Source organism: Sceloporus undulatus, chromosome 5 (genome assembly GCF_019175285.1).
Source record: "Sceloporus undulatus isolate JIND9_A2432 ecotype Alabama chromosome 5, SceUnd_v1.1, whole genome shotgun sequence".
NCBI lineage: Eukaryota > Metazoa > Chordata > Lepidosauria > Squamata > Phrynosomatidae > Sceloporus > Sceloporus undulatus.
This window is the reverse complement of record NC_056526.1, coordinates 3,299,167-3,318,289: the sequence shown is the minus strand read 5'-3', so window position 1 is coordinate 3,318,289 and position 19,123 is coordinate 3,299,167. Positions and strand designations below refer to the sequence as shown.

At 45.3% G+C, this 19,123-nt stretch overlaps 1 protein-coding gene across 4 annotated transcripts in view; it reads left to right on the top strand.

The window, feature by feature from the left end:
- Nucleotides 1-10,123: 10,123 nt before the first annotated feature.
- TNPO3 (transportin 3) overlaps nt 10,124-19,123 on the top strand; it is a 64,849-nt gene continuing 55,849 nt past the window's right edge. For 2 of the 4 annotated variants that reach the window (XM_042468397.1, XM_042468396.1), the window contains exon 1: nt 10,125-10,675. In XM_042468397.1, the coding sequence (XP_042324331.1) occupies nt 10,466-10,675 (210 nt within the window). In that variant the 5' untranslated portion in view covers nt 10,125-10,465. Of the gene's footprint in view, nt 10,676-19,123 lie in introns of all 4 variants that reach the window. The other 2 variants (XM_042468395.1, XM_042468398.1) reach the window with 2 other exon arrangements.

Here is a 19,123-nt window from a genome sequence, read left to right as displayed (position 1 = left end):
CTCCCGCGTTCTCTTTTAGAACGTTGTGTATCCTTTTCCACCTGTTCAAAGGCGGCGGCGAGGTGGGGGGTCTTAAAGGGGCCGCGTCCCTCCCAGGTGGGAGGTCTCCCAATGGGGACTTTAATGGGGGAGGCATTGGTTATGGGGGCCTCCGAGGTCTTACTGGCTGTAGGGTTGCCCATTTTATTTATTTATTTATTTATTTATTTATTTATTTATTTATGTTATTATTAATTAATTAATTAATTAATAATATTAGTAATAATAATTTTATTTCTTACCCGCCTGGTTACAACATCATTAAAACACAACCATTACATTAAAACACACATATCAAGGCGCACCCTGCACAACGTTTTATAGCACAATACATCGTGGGACGGTCACTAAATATAATATTCATGTTTAAAATTCTTGATTTTAAATATATTTTAATGCGATTGATTTTTACTGCATTATTTTAGTTAAGGTAAGGTAAGGGGATGGATTTTTAGTTGTCTGTGTGGTTATGTCATTGTTTGTGCGTTTTTTGTAAACCGCCTTGATCCTTTGGAAAGGCGGTATACAAATAAAATTTATTATTATTATTATTATTATTATTATTATTATTTAAAAACTGCCTGGGTAGCCAACCTCTGAGGCTGAGAGAGTGTGACTTGCCCAAGGCCAGCCAGTGGGTTTCCATGGCTAACCCTGGATTCAAAACCTGGTCTCCCAGAGCCCTAGCCCAATGCTGAAACCACTATGCCAGGCTATTCTCCTCCTATCAATAGGTTTTGTGCGGTTGAGAGTGTGTAATTCTCCCAGGATCACCCAGTGGGTTTCCCAGGCCAAGCCAGGATTTGAACCCTGGTCTCCCAGTGTCCTAATCCAACGCTCAGACCATTACACCACACTGGGCCCTTCCCTATCACCAGGCTTTGCGGAGCTGAACGTGTGTGACTCGCCCAAGGTCACCTAGTGGGTTTCCAAGGCTGAGCCAGGATTCAAACCCTGGTCTCCCAGAGCCCTAGCCCAGTGCTGAGACCACTGCAGCAGGCATTGTCCCCCATGGTTTTCCATGGCTGTGTGGGGATCTGAACCCTCCTCTCCAGAATCACTCAAAGCACCACTACAGCTCTCTATTCGCGTGGGTCATTCTGGCTACTCCTTTTCTTTGGAAGCCTAAGCTGCACAGTCAGCCCTCGGCCTCCACTGATTCTTTGGCCATACTCTCCAGGGTTTGAAAATATTCCAAAAAGATATCAGTTCCAAAAAGAAACCTTGATTTTGCCATTTTATATAAAGGGCACCATTTCACTATACCATTGTATTCCATGGGACTTGAGTGTCCACAGATTTTGGTATCTTCAGGGGATCCCGGAGCCAAACTCCAGTGGATGTTACCTTTCTTGCAAGGATAAAGGATGGAGTTAAGTGGGGCTTGCAGGTGAAAAATAAGCTCTCAGTGAGGCAAATTGTATGAGTTCTGGTGCCACAACAAACTACAACTCCCAGGATTCCACAGCTCCAAACCATAGCAATTAAGGCTGCCAAACTGCATTATTTCTGCAGTGCAGATGCAATCTAAGTTTAGCTAATTTTAAAAAAATAGAACTAAAGACTGTCAAGATGCAAGATCAGCGTAGGTTTTCCAACTCAGGCTCCCTTTTTGTAATTTTGCAGACATTTCTAGATTAATTTCTGTCTCTTCTTTCTGTTCTTTGCTGTCAGTGTGAAGAATCTTGCTAATATCAGACTGGGGGAATTGGTCTAAGGAGACAACATGTGAAAGGGATCTAGGAGTCCAAGTAGACCACAAGTTGAACATGAGTCAACAGTGTGATGCGGCAGCTAACAAGGCCAATGCGATTTGAGGCTGCATCAATAGAAGTACTGTATTGTATCTAGATCCAGGGAAGTAATAGTGCCACTATATTCTGCTCTGGTCAGGCCCCACCTGGAATACTGTGTCCAGTTCTGGGCGCCACAATTCAAAAAGGACATTGAGAAACTGGAGCCATGTGTCCAAAGGAGGGCGACTAAAATGGTGAAAGGTCTGGAAACCTTGCCCTATGAGGAACGACTCAGGGAGCTGGGGATGTTTAGCCTGGAGAAAAGAAGGTTAAGAGGTGATATGACAGCCCTATTTCAATACTTGAAGGGATATCACATTGAGGAGGGAGCAGGCTTGTTTTCTGCTGCTCCAGAGACTAGGATCCAGAGCAATGGATGCAAGCTGCAGGAAAAGAGATTCCACCTCAACATTAGGAGGAACTTCCTGACAGTAAGGGCTGTTCGACAGAAGAACACACTCCTTCCTCGGAGTGTAGTGGAGTCTCCCTCCTTGGAGGTCTTCAAACGGAGGCTGGATGGCCATCTGTCGGCAATGCTTTGATCTGGATTTCCTGCATGGCAGGGGGTTGGACTGGATGGCCCTTGCGGTCTCTTCCAACTCTATGATTCTATGATTCTATGATTCCTCTTTTTAAGGGATGACTGATCATTAGGAAATGCATTCTTGTTCCATAGAAGGGATATCAGTTCACATGTTTTCAGAATAAAAACCGCATGCAACAGTCATTCCACATGATGCATTTCCGGCAACTGGGGCCCATTCATACACTTTGCAGTTAGAGGGCTAACAAACTGCATTATTTCTGCAGTGCAGATGCAACCTAAGTTTAGCTATTTAAAAAAATAGAAATAAGGAAGGTCAGGATGTATTAATAATATCTCCTTGAATTGCCACGGCAACCTCCTATGGAATTCTGGGATTTACAGTTTACGGAGGGTCATTTGGAACTCGTAGCCAGAGTTCTCTAGTGTCCCAACAAACCACAAGTCCCAGGATTCCATAGCAATTAAAGTAGAGTAACAGTCCTCCAACTACGGCTGCATCTACAGAACTGATGCAGTTTGACACCACTTTAACTGCCATGGCTCAGTGGTATGGAATTCTGGGTTTTGTAGTTTTGTGAGACATTTAGCCTTCACTGTCAGAGAGCTCAGGTTACACAACAAACTACAAATCCTGCAAATGTATAGCATTGAGCCACAGCAGTCAAACTGGATTATTCCTGCAGTGCGGATGCAGCCTTGGCTAGCTCCAAGCTGCATCAGTTTCAGCGACTGATAGACAAAGGAGCTACTAGCCACCACAGTAGCCAAGCGTAACTCTCTAGAAGAAGTATGGCATCTGAATAAGTGAATTCATTACTAGGAAAGCTCTTTCCCAGAGCTTTGTGAAAAGTCTTTCACAGTGGCTCAGACCTCAGTGCCAGTCTTCCCATTTCCCAGACTCCGGTTCAAAGACTGTCTCAGATCACTAGGCAGGGATTTGCGTCAGACCTCTGCTGAACTGGACGCCAATGGGGGACAAACCCTTTGCAGGACAAAAGAGAGGCCCTGCAGCCTTTTGCAGGGAAAGCCAAGGAGATTGGTTGAGGGGGGCTCCCTTGGCTGGTCCTTTGGCTTGTTTGAATTCTCCTCAAAATCCAGTATGTACATCAAACTGTCTTGTGGCCACAGCAGTGCACCTTCTTTGTGTGCTGAACTCCCTAGGCTTGACTACCTGTATCTCTAAAAGTCAGGATTGCCCATGCCATTATCATATTTCCCATTTCTATGTATGGTTGCAAAAACTGGACAGTGAAAAAGGCTGATAGGAACAAAAGGACCTTTTCATTGGGTGCCCTTAGGCTCCATTTTCACATAATCCAGAATGGTCTCCTCCTTGGTGTTCCAAGGATAGATTCACCTTTGTGTCACCATAAGTTGGAAACGACTTGAAGACACACAACAACAACAACAACAGAGGGTTGTAAGGGTTCTCCTTGCTACCTGCACCCCTCCATTTGATAGATCATACACAGACGGGATAGGGCTGGGAGAGGGATGGGATCGCTCCCCTGTCATTAACCCATCTGTGACTGTGACAGCGTGAAAGGCTTTCAAATCATAGTGCTGATCCCACCATTAACCTGTCATTAAAGCAACATTGCAATAATGTGAACTTCTGTAATTGCAAAGTGCCGGCCAATGTTGCTTTAATGATGGATAACTGATAGGTTAATGATGGGATCTGAGCAATGTCATCTGAAAGTCTTTTGAACGATCGTGGTCGATCACGCTTTTCAGACGAGTTAATGATGGGATCTGGATGATGATGTTTGAAAGTCTTTCCCATTATTGCACTGGAAGGACAGAACAGAAACGATGCATTCAGTGCAATCATACACGTTTTTACTCAGAAGCAAGTCTTCTTCTGTTTTGTGGTGCTTATTCCTAGATAAATAGGAAGCTTTCCTATAGGAAATTGCTTTCTCTCTCTTTCTTTCTAATAATTGTATCTACACTGTGCAATTATAACACGTCAGTCCAAAACACACAGCTGAAATAATGCAGTTTGAGACTGCTTTAACTGCCCTGGCTCAATGCTGGGGAGACCTGGGAACTGTAGTTTATTGCGGCATCAGAGCTCTCTGAAAGAGAAGGCTAAATGTCTCACAAAAAGTTCCTAGAATTTGCTAGCACCGAGCCAGGGCAGTTAAAGTGGTCTCAAACTGGATTATTTCTGTGGTGTGTCTTGGACCTTCAATAGCATTTGAACTTCCATGGGTACATTTTATGGAATCCCTGGATTTATAGCTTAGTGATGGATAACCAGAGTTCTCCAACCGGCTAAATACCTTATAAATATATAGATCCCATCATTTAATAGCATTGAGCCATGGCATTTAAAGCAGTGTCAAACTGAATTAATTCTGCAATGCAGATATAGCCTAGTACAGAACTCTATGTTCTTCCCCAAACTACAACTCCTTGCCTTCCATAACAAGGAACCATGGCAAGTGAAATGCTATAACTGTGCAATGTGGATCTATTACACATCCAGATTAATGTTAAAGATCCAGATTTTGTTCCTGATCTTTCCAATTTTATATTGGATTAAAATAAACTAACCTGGGGAACTGGTGTAAAAAGTCTCTGACTGTACCAGGAGCTGACAGAAAATGTTATGGGATAAACAAAACTTTTACAAATCTCCACAATAAAATCAGAAAGAACAGGAACAAAATCTGGAGCTTTCTTAAAGCCTAAAAGTTATCTCCATCTCTCATTTCTCTTTTATTCAGATGTTGTCCAGCTCACCTGGATGTTTTTATGGAAATGCAAGGATAATATATTTAAAATGAATGCAGGAATCTGAATCAGTGTGCACAGAATTACCATTTTAATGCCTGCATACCAGAGGTACTGTTTTGGAGATAAAGCTCAAAGGGTCAAAAATAAAAATCAAGGCATCTATTCTCTGCCTGCTGGAAAGACCTAGCAATCCCTTTTCTTGGATTATATCCCACTTCTAGCACCAAGGATCTTAAAATGTTGTGTGTGGTTTTCAAAAAGGGGGGAGGAAAAAGGATTTCTGTTATTATCCCCCCCATGCTCTGAAAAATGTTAGGGCCTGCCAGCAGCGGCTGTGCTGAAGAGGCAAAATTAGAGGGAAGAATTAAAGAACTATTCCATCCAAGCGAGAACAGACAAAAATGTGTTGAAAAAGAAGAAATGAAAGGCAACGGTAAAAAAGAATGGCAGTTTTAGCAGATGGAATGCATGGTTTTCAGGGTTTTCAGGGTCAGGATGATGGGAGAGATGCCTTCCTGGCACCATTGGCTGGCAAGATCCATAACCTCACAGCGCAGTGACGGCTTCATTTGTCTCCCATTTATGACCAGACCTGCAGGCTTTTGTTCCTGCTCCTCTATTAAAATTATTGTATTCCTTTCTGTGATTATTTAATTTTTGTACTCTGCCTTTTTCCTTATGTGGAACTCAAGGTGGCCAACAACACCCACAACATCTGGGCCCAGGGCTATTCGACATTTATCAATGACTTGGATGAAATAATAGAGGGCATGCTTATCAAATTTGCAGATGGCACCAAATTAGGAGGAGTAGCTATTACCCCAGAGGAGAGGATCAAAATTCAAAATGACCTGAATAGACTAGAAAGCTGGGCCACAGCTAACAAAATGAACTTCAACACGGAGAAATGTAAGGTACTGCACTTAGGGCAGAAAAATGAAATGCACAGATATAGGATGAGGGACACCTGGGTTAAGGAGACTTATACATGTGAAAGGGATGAGTCAACAGTGCGATGCTGCTGCTAAAAAAGCCAATGCTGCATCAATAGTAGTGTCTAGATCAAGGGAAGTCATAGTGCCACTCTATTCTGCTCTGGTCAGGCCCCACCTGGAATACTGTGTCCAGTTCTGGGCACCACAATTCAGAAAGGATGTTGGCAAGTTTGAGCGTGTCCAAAGGAGGGTGATTAAAATGGTGAAAGATCTGGAAACCACACCTTATGAGGAGCAACTGAGGGAGCTGAGTATGTTTAGTCTGGAGAAGAGTAGGTTAAGAGGTGATATGATAGCCCTGTTTAAGTATTTGAAGGGGTGTCACATTGAGGAAGCAGCAAGCTTGTTTTCTGCTGCTCCAGAGAATAGGATCAGGAGCAATGGATGCAAGCTACAGGAAAAGAGATTCCACCTCAACATTAGGAGGAACTTCCTGAAAGTAAGAGCTATTAGTTAGTAGAACAGACTCCCTTTGAGACTGGGGTGGAGTCTCCTTCTTTGTAGAGCTTTAAACAGAGGTTGGATGGCCATCTTTAAGGGTGCTTTGATTGTGAGGGACTGTGATTTGATTGTGATGGCAAGGGATTGGACTGGATGGCCCTTGGGGTCTCTTCCAACTCTAAGATTCTATGATTCTAAAACAATGTGGGTATTGTGATGAGGTGACAAGTTAATGTTTAACTATAGTAGCTGAGGGACAAAGGCAGGAGGAAAGACATTGCCTAGGGCCAGGTTGGGTGGATGACCATATAAATGACAGAGGCAGTTTTGGATCTGGGAAACTAGACCAAGTCTACCAAAGTTTATACTACAACTTCTTTTCCTCAGTTTGTCTCAAAGGTGCTTGTTGTGTTCTTGTCACTGGACTCATGGCGACCTGCTGGATGAGACATCTCCAAGACCCCCTGCCGTCCACTGCGCTTCTTGGTATCTGTAATTTCAGGCCTATGCCCTCCCTGATTGAGTCCATCCCTCTGGCATGTGGTCTTCTTCTCTTCCTCTTTGAGCACCTTCAAGTCCATCCTTCCTGACTCATAGCAACCCTGTGGATGAGGCATTTCCAGGATTCCCTGTCCTCCATTGCTCAGCTCAAGTCTGGCAAATTCATACATGTGGCTCCCTTAATACAGTCCATCCATCTGGCATGTGGTCTTCCTCTCCTTCAACATCCCTCCACCTTTCCTAGCATTATTGTCTTTTCCAATGAGTTGTGCTTTATAATCCTAGGCCTGTTACAGACTGCCAAAATAAAGCTGCTTCAGGTCTCTTTGGAGGTATGCTATTTAAATGATGCATGGGTCCTAAGAGTCCGGAGGTCGCGCCAAAGCCACACTCCATTCCTAAGCACTGAAGTGCAGCTTTGGTGCAGCTTCCGGATTCTTAGGATGCATGCATCATTTAAACAGCATACCTCCAAAGAGACCCGAAGCAGCTTTATTTTGGCAGTCTGTAACAGGCCCTAGAATCATACTGTTGGAAGAACCCTCAAGGGCCATCCGTATTCCTTTCTGTGATTATTTAATTTTTGTACTTTGCCTTTTTCCTTATGTGGAACTCAAGGTGGCCTCTGTTTAAAGACCTCCAAAGAAGGAGATTCTACTGGTCTCCAAGGCAGCAGTGTCTTCCACTGTCAAACAGATCTTAGTGTTAGGAATTTCCTCCTAATGTTGAGGTGGAATCTCTTTTCTTACATTTTGCATCCATTGCTCCTGATCCTATTCTCTGGAGCAGCAGAAATCAACCTTGCTTCATCCTCAATGTGACACCCCTTCAAATACTTAAACTGGGCTATCATATCACCCCCTAACCTTTTCTTCTCCAGGCTAAACATCCCCAGCTCCCTAAGTCTTTCCTTAAAGGGCCTTCCAGACCCTACACCATTTTAGTCGCCCTCTTTTGGACACGCTCCAGCTTCTCAGCATCCTTTCTGAATTCTCACAATGTAGCCGAAATACAACAGCCTCAATTTGATTATCTTATCTTAAGGGGGAGTTCAGGCTTGATCCATTTAAGGACCCATTTGCTTGTCCTTTTTGCTGTCCATGGGATCCGCAGCACTCTCCTCCCGTACCATGTCTCCAATGGGCACTGAGCCAGGGCAGTTAAAGTAGTCTCAAACTGGATTATTTCTGCAGCATGTTTCGGACCTCTCTGGCTTTGCTTCGCCAACGAAGATTCAGGAAGGACTCATCCTGCACTTTGTACAAGCGTGTTGATGACTAAAAAGGCCAATCCGAGATAAACAAGTCCAGTTGCAGAAAGCACAGCAGAAAGTCTCCTTGGGTGATGTTTCTGGGTTGTGGTTCTTTCTGCGTTGTCGTTTCTCTTTGAGACTCGTTTGCCATGAACTTTCGAAAAAGGCTGCAGCATTGTGGATAGTGAGTGCATCTCCATGCCTCCCGATGTGAGGCCAGGGCAGACCATTGTTGGTGATCAATTTGGCTAAGCCTGAGATGTTGTTTCAGGGAGTCCTTGTATCTCTTCTTTGGGGCGCCCCTCTTATGCTCTTGACCCGTGGTGAGTTCACCATAGAATACTATTTTGGGGAGGCGATGGTCCTTCATCCTAGAAACGTGTCCTGGCCAGTGCAGCTGCATCCTCAATAGCATGGCCTATTTTGGACCTATGTCTCTGTATTCTGGGTTGATACAGTACTTAATAAAAACGTTGCCGTTTGTTTTCATTCTTTGCATAGATCCTATGCTTTACCCGGTAATAAAAGATCAGAGGTACAGAAGAGATGATATGGGGAGACAGCTACACCTGTTGAACTTCTACCTGACCTAGCCAGGTATCTGAAAAGTGGAAGAGCAAAGAAGAAGAAAAAAAGAACATGAATAAAATCCCAAGCGTTGCTTATTAAATCACTTCAAGGAGGATGGAGAAGAAACTGCTGAGAAGTTTTATTTCAGTAGATTATATTTTTGGAGCCAGTGGTACAATGGCTTGAATGTTGGACTATGACTCTCTGGCGACTGAATCGGGGTTCGAATTCCCATTCAGCCATGAAACCCAATGTCACATTCTCTCAGCCTCAAGGATGGCAATGGCAAAACTCCTCTGAAGAAACATGCCAGGAAAACCGCATCATTAGAGTCACTTTGGGGCCACTATAAATTGGAAACGACTTGAAGGAACATAACAACACAAGTATACCATTCAAGCATTTTAATATTTTATAGTGTTGTGCTTTACCACCCATTTTGATTGTGTACATTTAACACTTTAGTACATGTATTTTAGAATGTTATAGTGTTGTGCTTCACATGTTTTGATTATGTACGTTTGGTGTTCTGCCCTTCAGTGGAAAGGGCTTTATAAACAAACGTTATTATTATTTGGTTGTTGTTGTGCGTGTTCAAGTCGTTTCTGACTTATGGCAAACCTATCATGGGGCTTTCTTGGCAGGTTTCCTCAAAGGGGAGTTTGCCATTGCCATTCTCTGAGGCTGAGAGAGTGTGGTTTGCCTAAGGTCATCCATTGGGTTTCCATGGCCTAGCAGGGATTCGAATCCTGGTCTCCAGAGTCATAGTCTAACACTCAGACCACAGTCTCTGCTAATATTATATATACATGTTGTTTTTATTATTAATGTTTATTATATTATTGTTGTTTTATTACTGTTTATTATATTGTTGTTGTTTTCATTATTAATGTTTATTTTTATTATATTGTTGTATTTATTATTAATGCTTATTACTATATTATTATTGTTGTCGTTGTTATTAACTTGTGTGTTTTCTTCCACTTTCTCGAACAAGGGCTTGGCAAAGCTACCTTTTTTTATTTGTGGGCGGACTACAGTTACCACAGCGCCCTGAAACCAGTGCATTCTGGTAGTTGTAGTCCCCCTGAGGGGGCGGGTTCTGAGGCAAACGTCCCCTTTCCCGCCTCTCTGGGCGGCCCACTTCCGGTTTGCCTCGTGCGCCCGCCCGGACCCTTTTCGCGGGGACACTCCCCTCAGGGACCGGAAGTGCGTCGACGGCTGCCGTCGTTTCCGGTCCGAGGGCGGGAGGAAGGAGGAGAGGGAAAAAGAGAGGACGGAGTCGGCGCTCCTCCTCGGGACTCTTTTCCCTTCCTGCCTCCTTTCTTCACGCCTTCGAGACCTTCCTTTCCTCGCCTTGCCTCCATCTTGTTCCGCTCTCCGCCGGAACTGTGTTTCCGGGGGGCGTGGTTTCCGGGGGAGCGCTTTGTCGGCGCACCGGCCCGCTCTGACCCTCTCCTCCTCCTCCTTCTTCCCCGGTAACGGACTCGGCGGAGGAGGCGCCGCCCGGAGCATGGCCTCGCTGGCCTGAGCGCGGGAAGGAGACGGAGGGACGCGGCGGCGGCGGCGGAGGAAGGGGATGGATCCCGGCGGGGGAGGCGGCGGCGGCGGCGGAGGCGCCTGTCCCGGGTCCGGCGGAGGCAATGGAGGCGGCGGCGGCAGCGGTGGAGGCGGCGCTGGGAAGCCCAGCCTGCAAGTGGTCTACCAGGCCGTGCAGGCGCTCTACCACGATCCGGACCCCAGCGGCAAGGAGCGCGCCAGCCTCTGGCTCGGGGAGCTCCAGAGATCGGTGAGATCCTCAGGAGGAGGAGGAGGAGGGAAGCGGGGCCACGAGGGTCGAAGGCTGGGAGAGCGTGCCTCGGGGGAAGGGGAAGCGGGGCTGGGAGGGTGCCGTTCCTGGAGGCTGAGAGAGAGTGGCCCTGGAGAAGGGAGGGTAGGGTGCCATGCTCTGAGGCTGAGAGAGGAAGAGGTCCGGCGGCGGCCTGACTTCAGGGCCAGGGTCCTCCTCAAGGGCCTTGGGAGAGGGGAAACGAGGTCTCCTCCTTCTCAGCCGGGGAAAGTGGGGCTCTGGGGAGGCTGCAAAGGCCTCCCCTGGAAAAGCGTTAGGCTCCAAGGGAGAAGGGTCCTGGAGGGCCATGCTCTTAGACCTGGAGGAGTCAGCTCCTCTTGGGAGGCTGGGAGCATGTTTGGTGGAGGAGGAGAAGCACCCTTCCAGGCTTCTCTTCTCGTTGCCTCTGAGGCTGAGAGAGCATGCCCCGAGGACGGCTGGGAGGGAAGCGTAGAAGAAGCATAAGGGTCCGGCCTGGCTCCAGGGAGAGGGTGGTCTTTTTCTGGGGTGGGAAGGTTGGGGAGAGACCCCGTTGCCTGTCCCTTGGAGGGGCTTCTTCAACGGAGAGGAGGAGGCTGGGGATGATGGTGAATGATGATAGCAGCTGTAGCAATAACAGCTTCATTTATATACCGCTTCATACCGCTTCAGCACTCCCTAAATGGTTTACAGCTCTAAGCCAATTGACCCCAACAAGATGGGTACTCATTTTACCAACTTTGGAAGGATGCAAGCCTGAGTTGAGCCTGAGCCCCGGGCTGGAAGTGACCTCACAACCTTATGGTTTGCGAGTGAGTGGCTGCAGTACAGGCATTTAAACACTGCGCCGCCAGGATATCTACGATGTTGTGTGCCTACAAGTCATTTCCGACTTATGGCGACCCTGAGGCAAACCTATCACGGGGTTTGTGGCACGTTTTGTTCAGAGGTGGTTTGCCATTGCCTTTCCTTGAGGCTGAGAAAGGGTGGTGTTGTGGGGAGCAGCCTTTACTCATAAGAGTAAGTCAGGGGGTTATCACCAGCTGTGTAGGGACCACTGACTTACCCTGGACAAGTACATAGAGAGATCCTGTAGCAACTTTGAAAGTGACTGAAAGAAAGAAATTGGCAGCATGAACTTTCATAGACTTCTACTGTACTTCCTCAGATGCTCATGCTGCCAATTTCTTTAGTCTCAAAGGTGATACAAGATCTCTTTATGTACAGATTCTACAGACTAACACGGCTATATCTTACATGCCAAGGAAACCCCTTGATAGGGTCGCCATAAGTCGAAAAGGACTTGAAGGCACACAACAACAGTTGGGCTCTAAGAGAATTGGCTGGAGGGCTCAGATCTGGAATCATGCAACCTTCTAGCTGCTGCTGGATTATAACTCCCAGCAGCCCGGGTCAACCAGCACATGTCTTTGAGGATCTCATTTGAGGAGAAGGAGGCTGGACATAATGATGATGTAGTGTGCTTTCAAGTCACTTCTGACTTATGGCAACCCTAAGGCAAACCCATCATGGGGTTTTCGTGGCAAGTTTTGTTCAGAGGAGGTTTGCCATGGCCATCTTCTGAGGGTGAGAGAGTGTGCTTGGGGAAAGGTGGTGCTGTGGGGGACATCCCTAGGCAAATGGGTGGATGGTTGGAGGGGGGGGGGAGAGAGAAGGGGATCTGGAGTGGCTTTGGAGCAAGGATCTCTCTCTTTCTCAGTCTGGAAAGGTAGGGGACCCCAGTGCATTTTTTCCAAGGAGCAGTGATGACTCAGGAGTTTATTGCATGCAGGAGATTGGGAGTTTATTCTGTGAATATCCTGGAAAAATTGCATAATTATGGCTAACAATTTCACACAACATCACGCAAAACCTGCCATTAAAGTGGTCACAAAGAAGCATTAATGCGCATGTGAAGTCGAAGGCCCGAAAAACCCACAAAACACTATTAATGCACATCTTTTTACTTTTGGGCTTTCAGCAACAATGTTCTGTCTAGGAATCTTTAGGTCCTCCAGAGGAACTCTGCCAGAAGTTGACCATAGAGTTGTGCTGGAGAACCTAGAACTTCCTAGGGAAAACACCTTTCTGGGCATGTGTTGACCATAGAGTTGCTCTGGAGGACTCAGAGGTTCTTAGAGAGGTGTTAACTCAGGTTTAAAGAATAGTGTTGTTGTTGTTGTTTTTAATTTGCAGTTTTTCTGCATTCACAGAGGCCCTGTGCCCCTAACCCCAACAAATGTGGAGGACCCACTGTACTTGCTGTTTGTCGTTGTGTACCTTCAAGATGTTTATGACTTATGGTGGCCCTAAGGTGACCCTATCACTGGATTTCCTTGGCAAGATTTGTTCTCAAGGGTGTCGTTGTTGTTGTTGTTGTTGCCTTTCCTTCTCTCGTGGTCAGAGTGCAGGCCCTGGGAAGGGTGGTGGTGTGGGGAACAGCCCTTGACAAATGAGTGGGTCAGAGGAAGCGAGAGGGGGGTCCAGAGTGACTTTGGGGCAAGTCTCTCTCTCTCTCTCCTTCTCTCTCTCAATCTGGGAAGGTGGGGGTCCCTGTGTGTTTGAGGGGCTCCTGCAAGGATCCAGGGAACAGGAGATTGGGAAGGACTTCCCAGGAAAGGGGGGAATCTGCAGCTGTATTGGGCTCCAAGGAAAGTTTCTTGTGGGCCCCAGGGGCAGCTTGGTCGCAACAGAGGGCTCAGATCCAGAGTAGGGGCTATGCAGTGATAAACATGGATAGACTGTTCTTTCATACATATGCACATAAGGGGGTAGAATTCAGGGAGATAGGAGGAAGTAGGCCAGGTTTTAACTCATTCATCGTTCAGGGCAGCAAATATCTTACTATCAAGAGCCAACATGGGGTTGGACTAGGAGTCTGGAGATCAGGGTTCAAATCCCTGCTCTGCCATGGAAACCTACTGTGTGATCTTGAGCAAGTCCCACTCAGCATTAGAGGGAGGCAAAAGCAAGCCCCCTCTGAGCAAATATTGCCAGGAAAACCACATGATAGGTTTCCCTTAGTCATCAAAAGTTAGAAATTACTTGAAGACATGCAGCAACAATAACTTGTGACACTCCGTGCATCTGAGGAAGTAGACCAAGTCTATGAAAGCTCATGCTAACTACTTCTTTCACAAAGTCTCTAAGGTGCTGCAAGATCCCTTTACACTAGAGGAAACCCACTAGGTGACTTTGGGCGAGTCACATTCTCACAGACCCGGAAAACCCAACAATAGGTTCGCCTTAGGGACACCATAAATCAGAAACGACTTGCAGGCACGTGACAACAAATATAAATGTGCTCAGTGCAATAAAGTGAGCCAGAAACCTAACCATTAATACAGCAAAACTGAGAGACCGCAGGAACTATTTCAACCAGCTTTAATGGGTCTGAAGAGGCCTGACTCGTGGGTGAATAAGCTTTAATCTAAGAGAGGGTAACATTTTGTTTTGGTGTGCTTTCAAGTCATTTCAACATATGGCAACTTTAAGATGAACCTATCATAGGGTTTTTATTCACAAGATTTATTCAGAGGGGGTTTGCTGTTGCACCCCTTTGGGGCTGAGAGTGTGACTTGCCCAAGGTTACACAGTGGGTTTTCATGGCTAGCTGAGGATTCAAACCTTAGTCCCCAAAGCCATAGTTCAGTGCTCAAACCACTACACCATGCTGGCATCATTACATGGACAGTATATAAACCCTCTACAGTTTGCCAGCTGAGCTGTATGGGTTCAGAGGAAAGCAGTGGCGAACCACCTCTTGAGTACTTTTTGCCTAAGAAAATCCTAGGGAATTCTATGGAACTCTGTAGAGGAAATTGGTTTAAAAGGGTAAAAATGCATGTGGGGTTGAGAGCAAAGATGTGGGATGGAGTATGGGGCAGGGGTGATGATAGATGTATGCCTCTGGGTAGGACTGAGTTGGGAGAGACTGGTGTGAAGTGACTGGTCCTTTTCTGAGAACTGCATGTTTGGAGTGTATCCATGCTGCACAGTTACAGCAGTTTGATCCCACTTTTAATTACAGTGGTGCCATCCTGTCAAATCCTGTGATTTGTAGTTTGGTGAGGGGTGCTGAGGAGTCTCAGACAGAGAGCTGCAGTCCATGCCCACGAATGGCAACGCTAGTGCTTCTTAGCCTAAAATTTCAGCACCTCACCAAGTGTAAATGGTATGAACCTGTTAGAACTGAGTAATGCTTCTTCTTGATGGCTTTGGGCAACAGTAGGCACAGGAGTGCTGAGGAAGTAGGTCTGGAGGCTCATTCTGCAGATGAGTAACCACAACCAAGAGCTGCAAATAATGTTTCCTTAGTGTGAGGTATGAGGTTCAAGCCATGGATGACTGGGTATACATTGAAAACAGTTCCCTGCAGTTGCTAGACATTACAACCATTTCATACTGAAGAAGAAGGTTTCGCTCTCAATTGGGTAGGTGAAGCAACTCAGTTTCATCTCAGACCATCATGCCTTGCTCTGGAGGATTAAAAATATAGATGCTGCTGCATTTCAGATTGAAGTGGTTTTGATGGATCCCCTGGTAAAGAGTGTGTATTCGCTGCACTTGGCAAACTGTCTGTACAGAGTTAGCAGATAACTCAATTTTCAAGTAGGCCGTTAGCATTGAATCTGAGTTAACAGTTGTGGTCAGAATACCAGCTTAAGAAAGATCATGGCTCCTTGGTTGCATTAAAAAGCAAAATTACTTTCTGGCAGTGCCATTGATGCAACCTCTTGCAACAGCAAGACTAGTAACTGAGTGGCTTTGGAGTTCTCCCTTTCGGCTTCCATCCTGTTGTATTTCTTACCTGTAACTTTGCCTGGGCGCATTTCCGTCCAGCCGTTCTGGTTAATGACACCAGGATATAATGACCTACAAGCTTGCATGCCTTACTTTGAAACTGGGCTTCTTTGTGACCTCTTATGCAAGGGCCATTGAAACCTACCTCAGAATGCTGGCACTCTTTCTGTATGGTCCAGGCTTTAAGGGAGAAAGGGCAAGCAGAAAGGGTTGTTTCCTTCTGCTTTGGCACAGGCCTTGAGCCTGTCCTTTTGCCCAGTTGTGAAAGGTACTTTGTGCATGGGGGTGATAAGAGAGCCTGCTGCATGTACTTTGCCTTCCTCTTCCGGTCTCATGCTCTATCCCAGCGGAGCAGTAAATCACTGTGAGAGACCAAAGCTGAAGATGTGGGTTGATAGTCACAAAATCTCAGGCTCAAATAAACCAGTTAGTCCTAAATATACTGCTAGATTTCTTCTTCTTTCTCTCTCTCCCTTTATGCTGCAGCAGACTAACGTGGTTATCTCTTTGAAAGTTTCCATTGGAAGATTCGAGGATTTATATTCAGAGCTGATTGATCCATAATCAAACCTCATTCCTTGTAGCTTGAATACAACTGATAACCTATGTTTATTTCACTATCTGATACCTGTGTTGCCTGTTAAATGTTGGGAATCCTTTAGGGAGCTGGGGTAACGTCCGTGGAGTAAGAGGTAGAGTAAGATAGTGGCCCCTGTGAATTTTGGGAGAAGCGTGCATTCCATGCCTAACAATGTTTGAAAAATGAGTCTTGGCCCAGTTGTGCCTATGTTGTCACTGTCTTAGGTCCAAAACACACTGCAGAAATAATCCAGTTTGAGACCACTGTAACTTCCCTGGCTCAATGCTAGGGAATCCTGGGAACTGTAGTTTTGTGAGACATTTAGTCTTCTCTGTCAGAGAGCTCTGGTGCCACAACAAACTATAATTCCCAGGATTCCATAGCACTGGGCCAGGACAGTTAAAGCCATCTCAAACTGTATTATTTCTGCAGTGTGTTTTGGATCTGAGATCATCAGTACTTGCATGAGACAAGTGTGCACCTTTTTAAGGTTCTTCTGAATATACAGGTTGAGTGTCCCTATCTGGAAATCCAAAATCCTAAAAAATGCAAAATTGTCCAAAGATGATAGGCTGAGATAGTGATATCTTTGCTTTCTGATGCTTCAGTGTACACAGGCTTTGTTCCATGCACAAAGTGATTAAAATATTGTGTATAAAACTACCATCAGGCTATGTGTGTAAGGTGTATACAAAATGTAAGTGTATTTTGTGTGATTTGGGTCCAGGATAGCTCATTATGTATATGGAAGTATCCCAAAATCTAATACACTTCTGGTCCAAGCATTTCACATAAGGGATATTCATCCTATACTAAAAGTGCTAGTGTAAATATGCATGAACAATAAAATAAAAGAAATAACAAAGCAAACGTAAAAGCACTGAAATTCCTTTAAAATGACTGGAGATTATATAATATATTTATGAGTGTTTAAAAGACAAACAAAATTCTGAGGGCACAGACTCTTCACATCTCTGCTGTCTCTGGCTTAACAGTTGTACAGTTACTTGTAATAATGGCTGTACTTTGTGAATATCAACAACAGAATATAGTACTCAAAAATTGATATAATGATGGACTTGTTAACATTCCTTTCTTCAAAGGATTTTAAAGAAATGTTACAGGGTTTTTTTAGGTTGCATAATCTTATCTGATGCATTTACAAGAGGTTTGTCCTGTCTTTACTTGCATATATTTAGTCAATGAGTGCCGTAGGTATGTAGGGCATAAATACCCTAAAGGCACCAGATCCTGTCTGATCTAAGCAGGGTCAGCTCTGGTTAGTACTTGGATGGGAGACTGCTACTGAATATCAGGTGCTGTAGGCTATGTTTCAGAGGAGGGAACTGGCAAAACCACCTCTGAGTCTTCCTTCCCTAGGAAAACCCTATGAAATTTGTTGAGTCCTCAGAACTTGGCAGATTACTTGGTGCACATGCATGCACACACACGCATGACCCATAGGTATACAAATCTGAGTCATCTGTCAAATTACCAAAGTGCTCCTTTATCTTTTTTTAGCTAGCAGAGCTACCAAAAGATTTGGGCTTGACCGAATTTCTCTTTTGGAAAGAATAGGGAGAAGATAAATCCAATTGTTAGTCTCAACAAGATGACACATTGAATTATTTGATGACTGTTAGTTCAGCACTTAGTGAACTCTCATTGCTCTACTGGTTCTGCTTTAGTTGGGACTACCAGTTGACCTTACTTACAGGCTGAATCCATGAACTGTTTTATATGAACAGAACAGTCTCTTTTTGGCATGCCACCAACGGACAGGTTTAACGTGGCATGAGCTTTTGGTGGCTAGAAAATGAATGTAGTTTATGGGGGTTGAGGAGCATAGGGGAATACTTCGCGGAGTGAGATTAGCAATGGGTGAAAACACCAAACACACAACAGAGGTGTCCTTCAATTCATTTTAAGAGGTTGGCAGAATTCTCGTTGGGTTGGGGTCCATAATCTCCTCCCTCGGGTATAAGCGAATGAGGGTGTGTGCACATGCTTACTAGGACCTCATTCGCAATGATTTAAATCTTGTTTACTCCTGGGCAAGTATGGACAGGGGATTTGTGTATTGTTCCCATTCAAAAATCCAGAAGTAGAAAGACTCCTTTATAAAACACAGCAATATTGGAAATTATAGGAGTTATATAGTAAAGTTTAAAACGGGTGGATGAAGTGTGGCCCATGGGCCCCAAAAGTTCTTTTTGTGATCCCCAGAGGCCACTTCTTTGTCCCTAAATGATCTCCAAGGAAGGCATTGTGCCACATTTAGAGGAGCCCAGAGCCATTTTATGCCCAGGAGAGGCCTTTAAAAACAAAACAAAACAGGAAATGGCTACTCCTTGCTTCTTGTTAGAAAATGCCTGTCCTGGGCATAAAATGGCCAGCCGGGGCTTCAAAGCCTGCTAAAAATGCTTCACATAGTCCCCCAGAGGGCATTTGGGGGGATTTTTTTTTGTGGGGGAATCGATTGGGGTCTGCAACCCTCCCAAAAGCTTCTGTGGGGGTTACCCACTTTGGGCGTAAAACAACCCATTAATGGATGGGAAAAGCCAGGGTTACTAAAGATGGTTTTGATACACATTTAAAGCACATGCAATTGTTGTTGTTCATTGACGGGGTGGGGGACTGGGGAACTGCAGGGAAACCTTTGCCTTCAGGTGGCCCTGTGGAATATGTGACACCAACAACATGGCCTTTGCTGAAAAGCATTGTTGTTGTTGTTGCCTGCCTTGTAGTCGTTTCTGACTTACGGTGACTCTAACACAAACCTATCCCAGGGTTTTCTTGGCAAGATTTGTTCGGAGTGGGTTTGCTTTTGCCTTTCTCTGAGGCTGAGAGTGTGTGACTTGCCTAAGGTCACCCAGGGGATTTCCATGACTGAGATGGGATTCAAATCTTGACTGCAGAGTTGTAGTCCATCACTCAAACCACAACATCATGCTGGATCTCCCTGAAGATCACAAGTGATCTATAAAGCAACAAAGTTATTTGGAACATTATATGTCTAATAAAATGTGGCTTGGCAGCAAACTGGC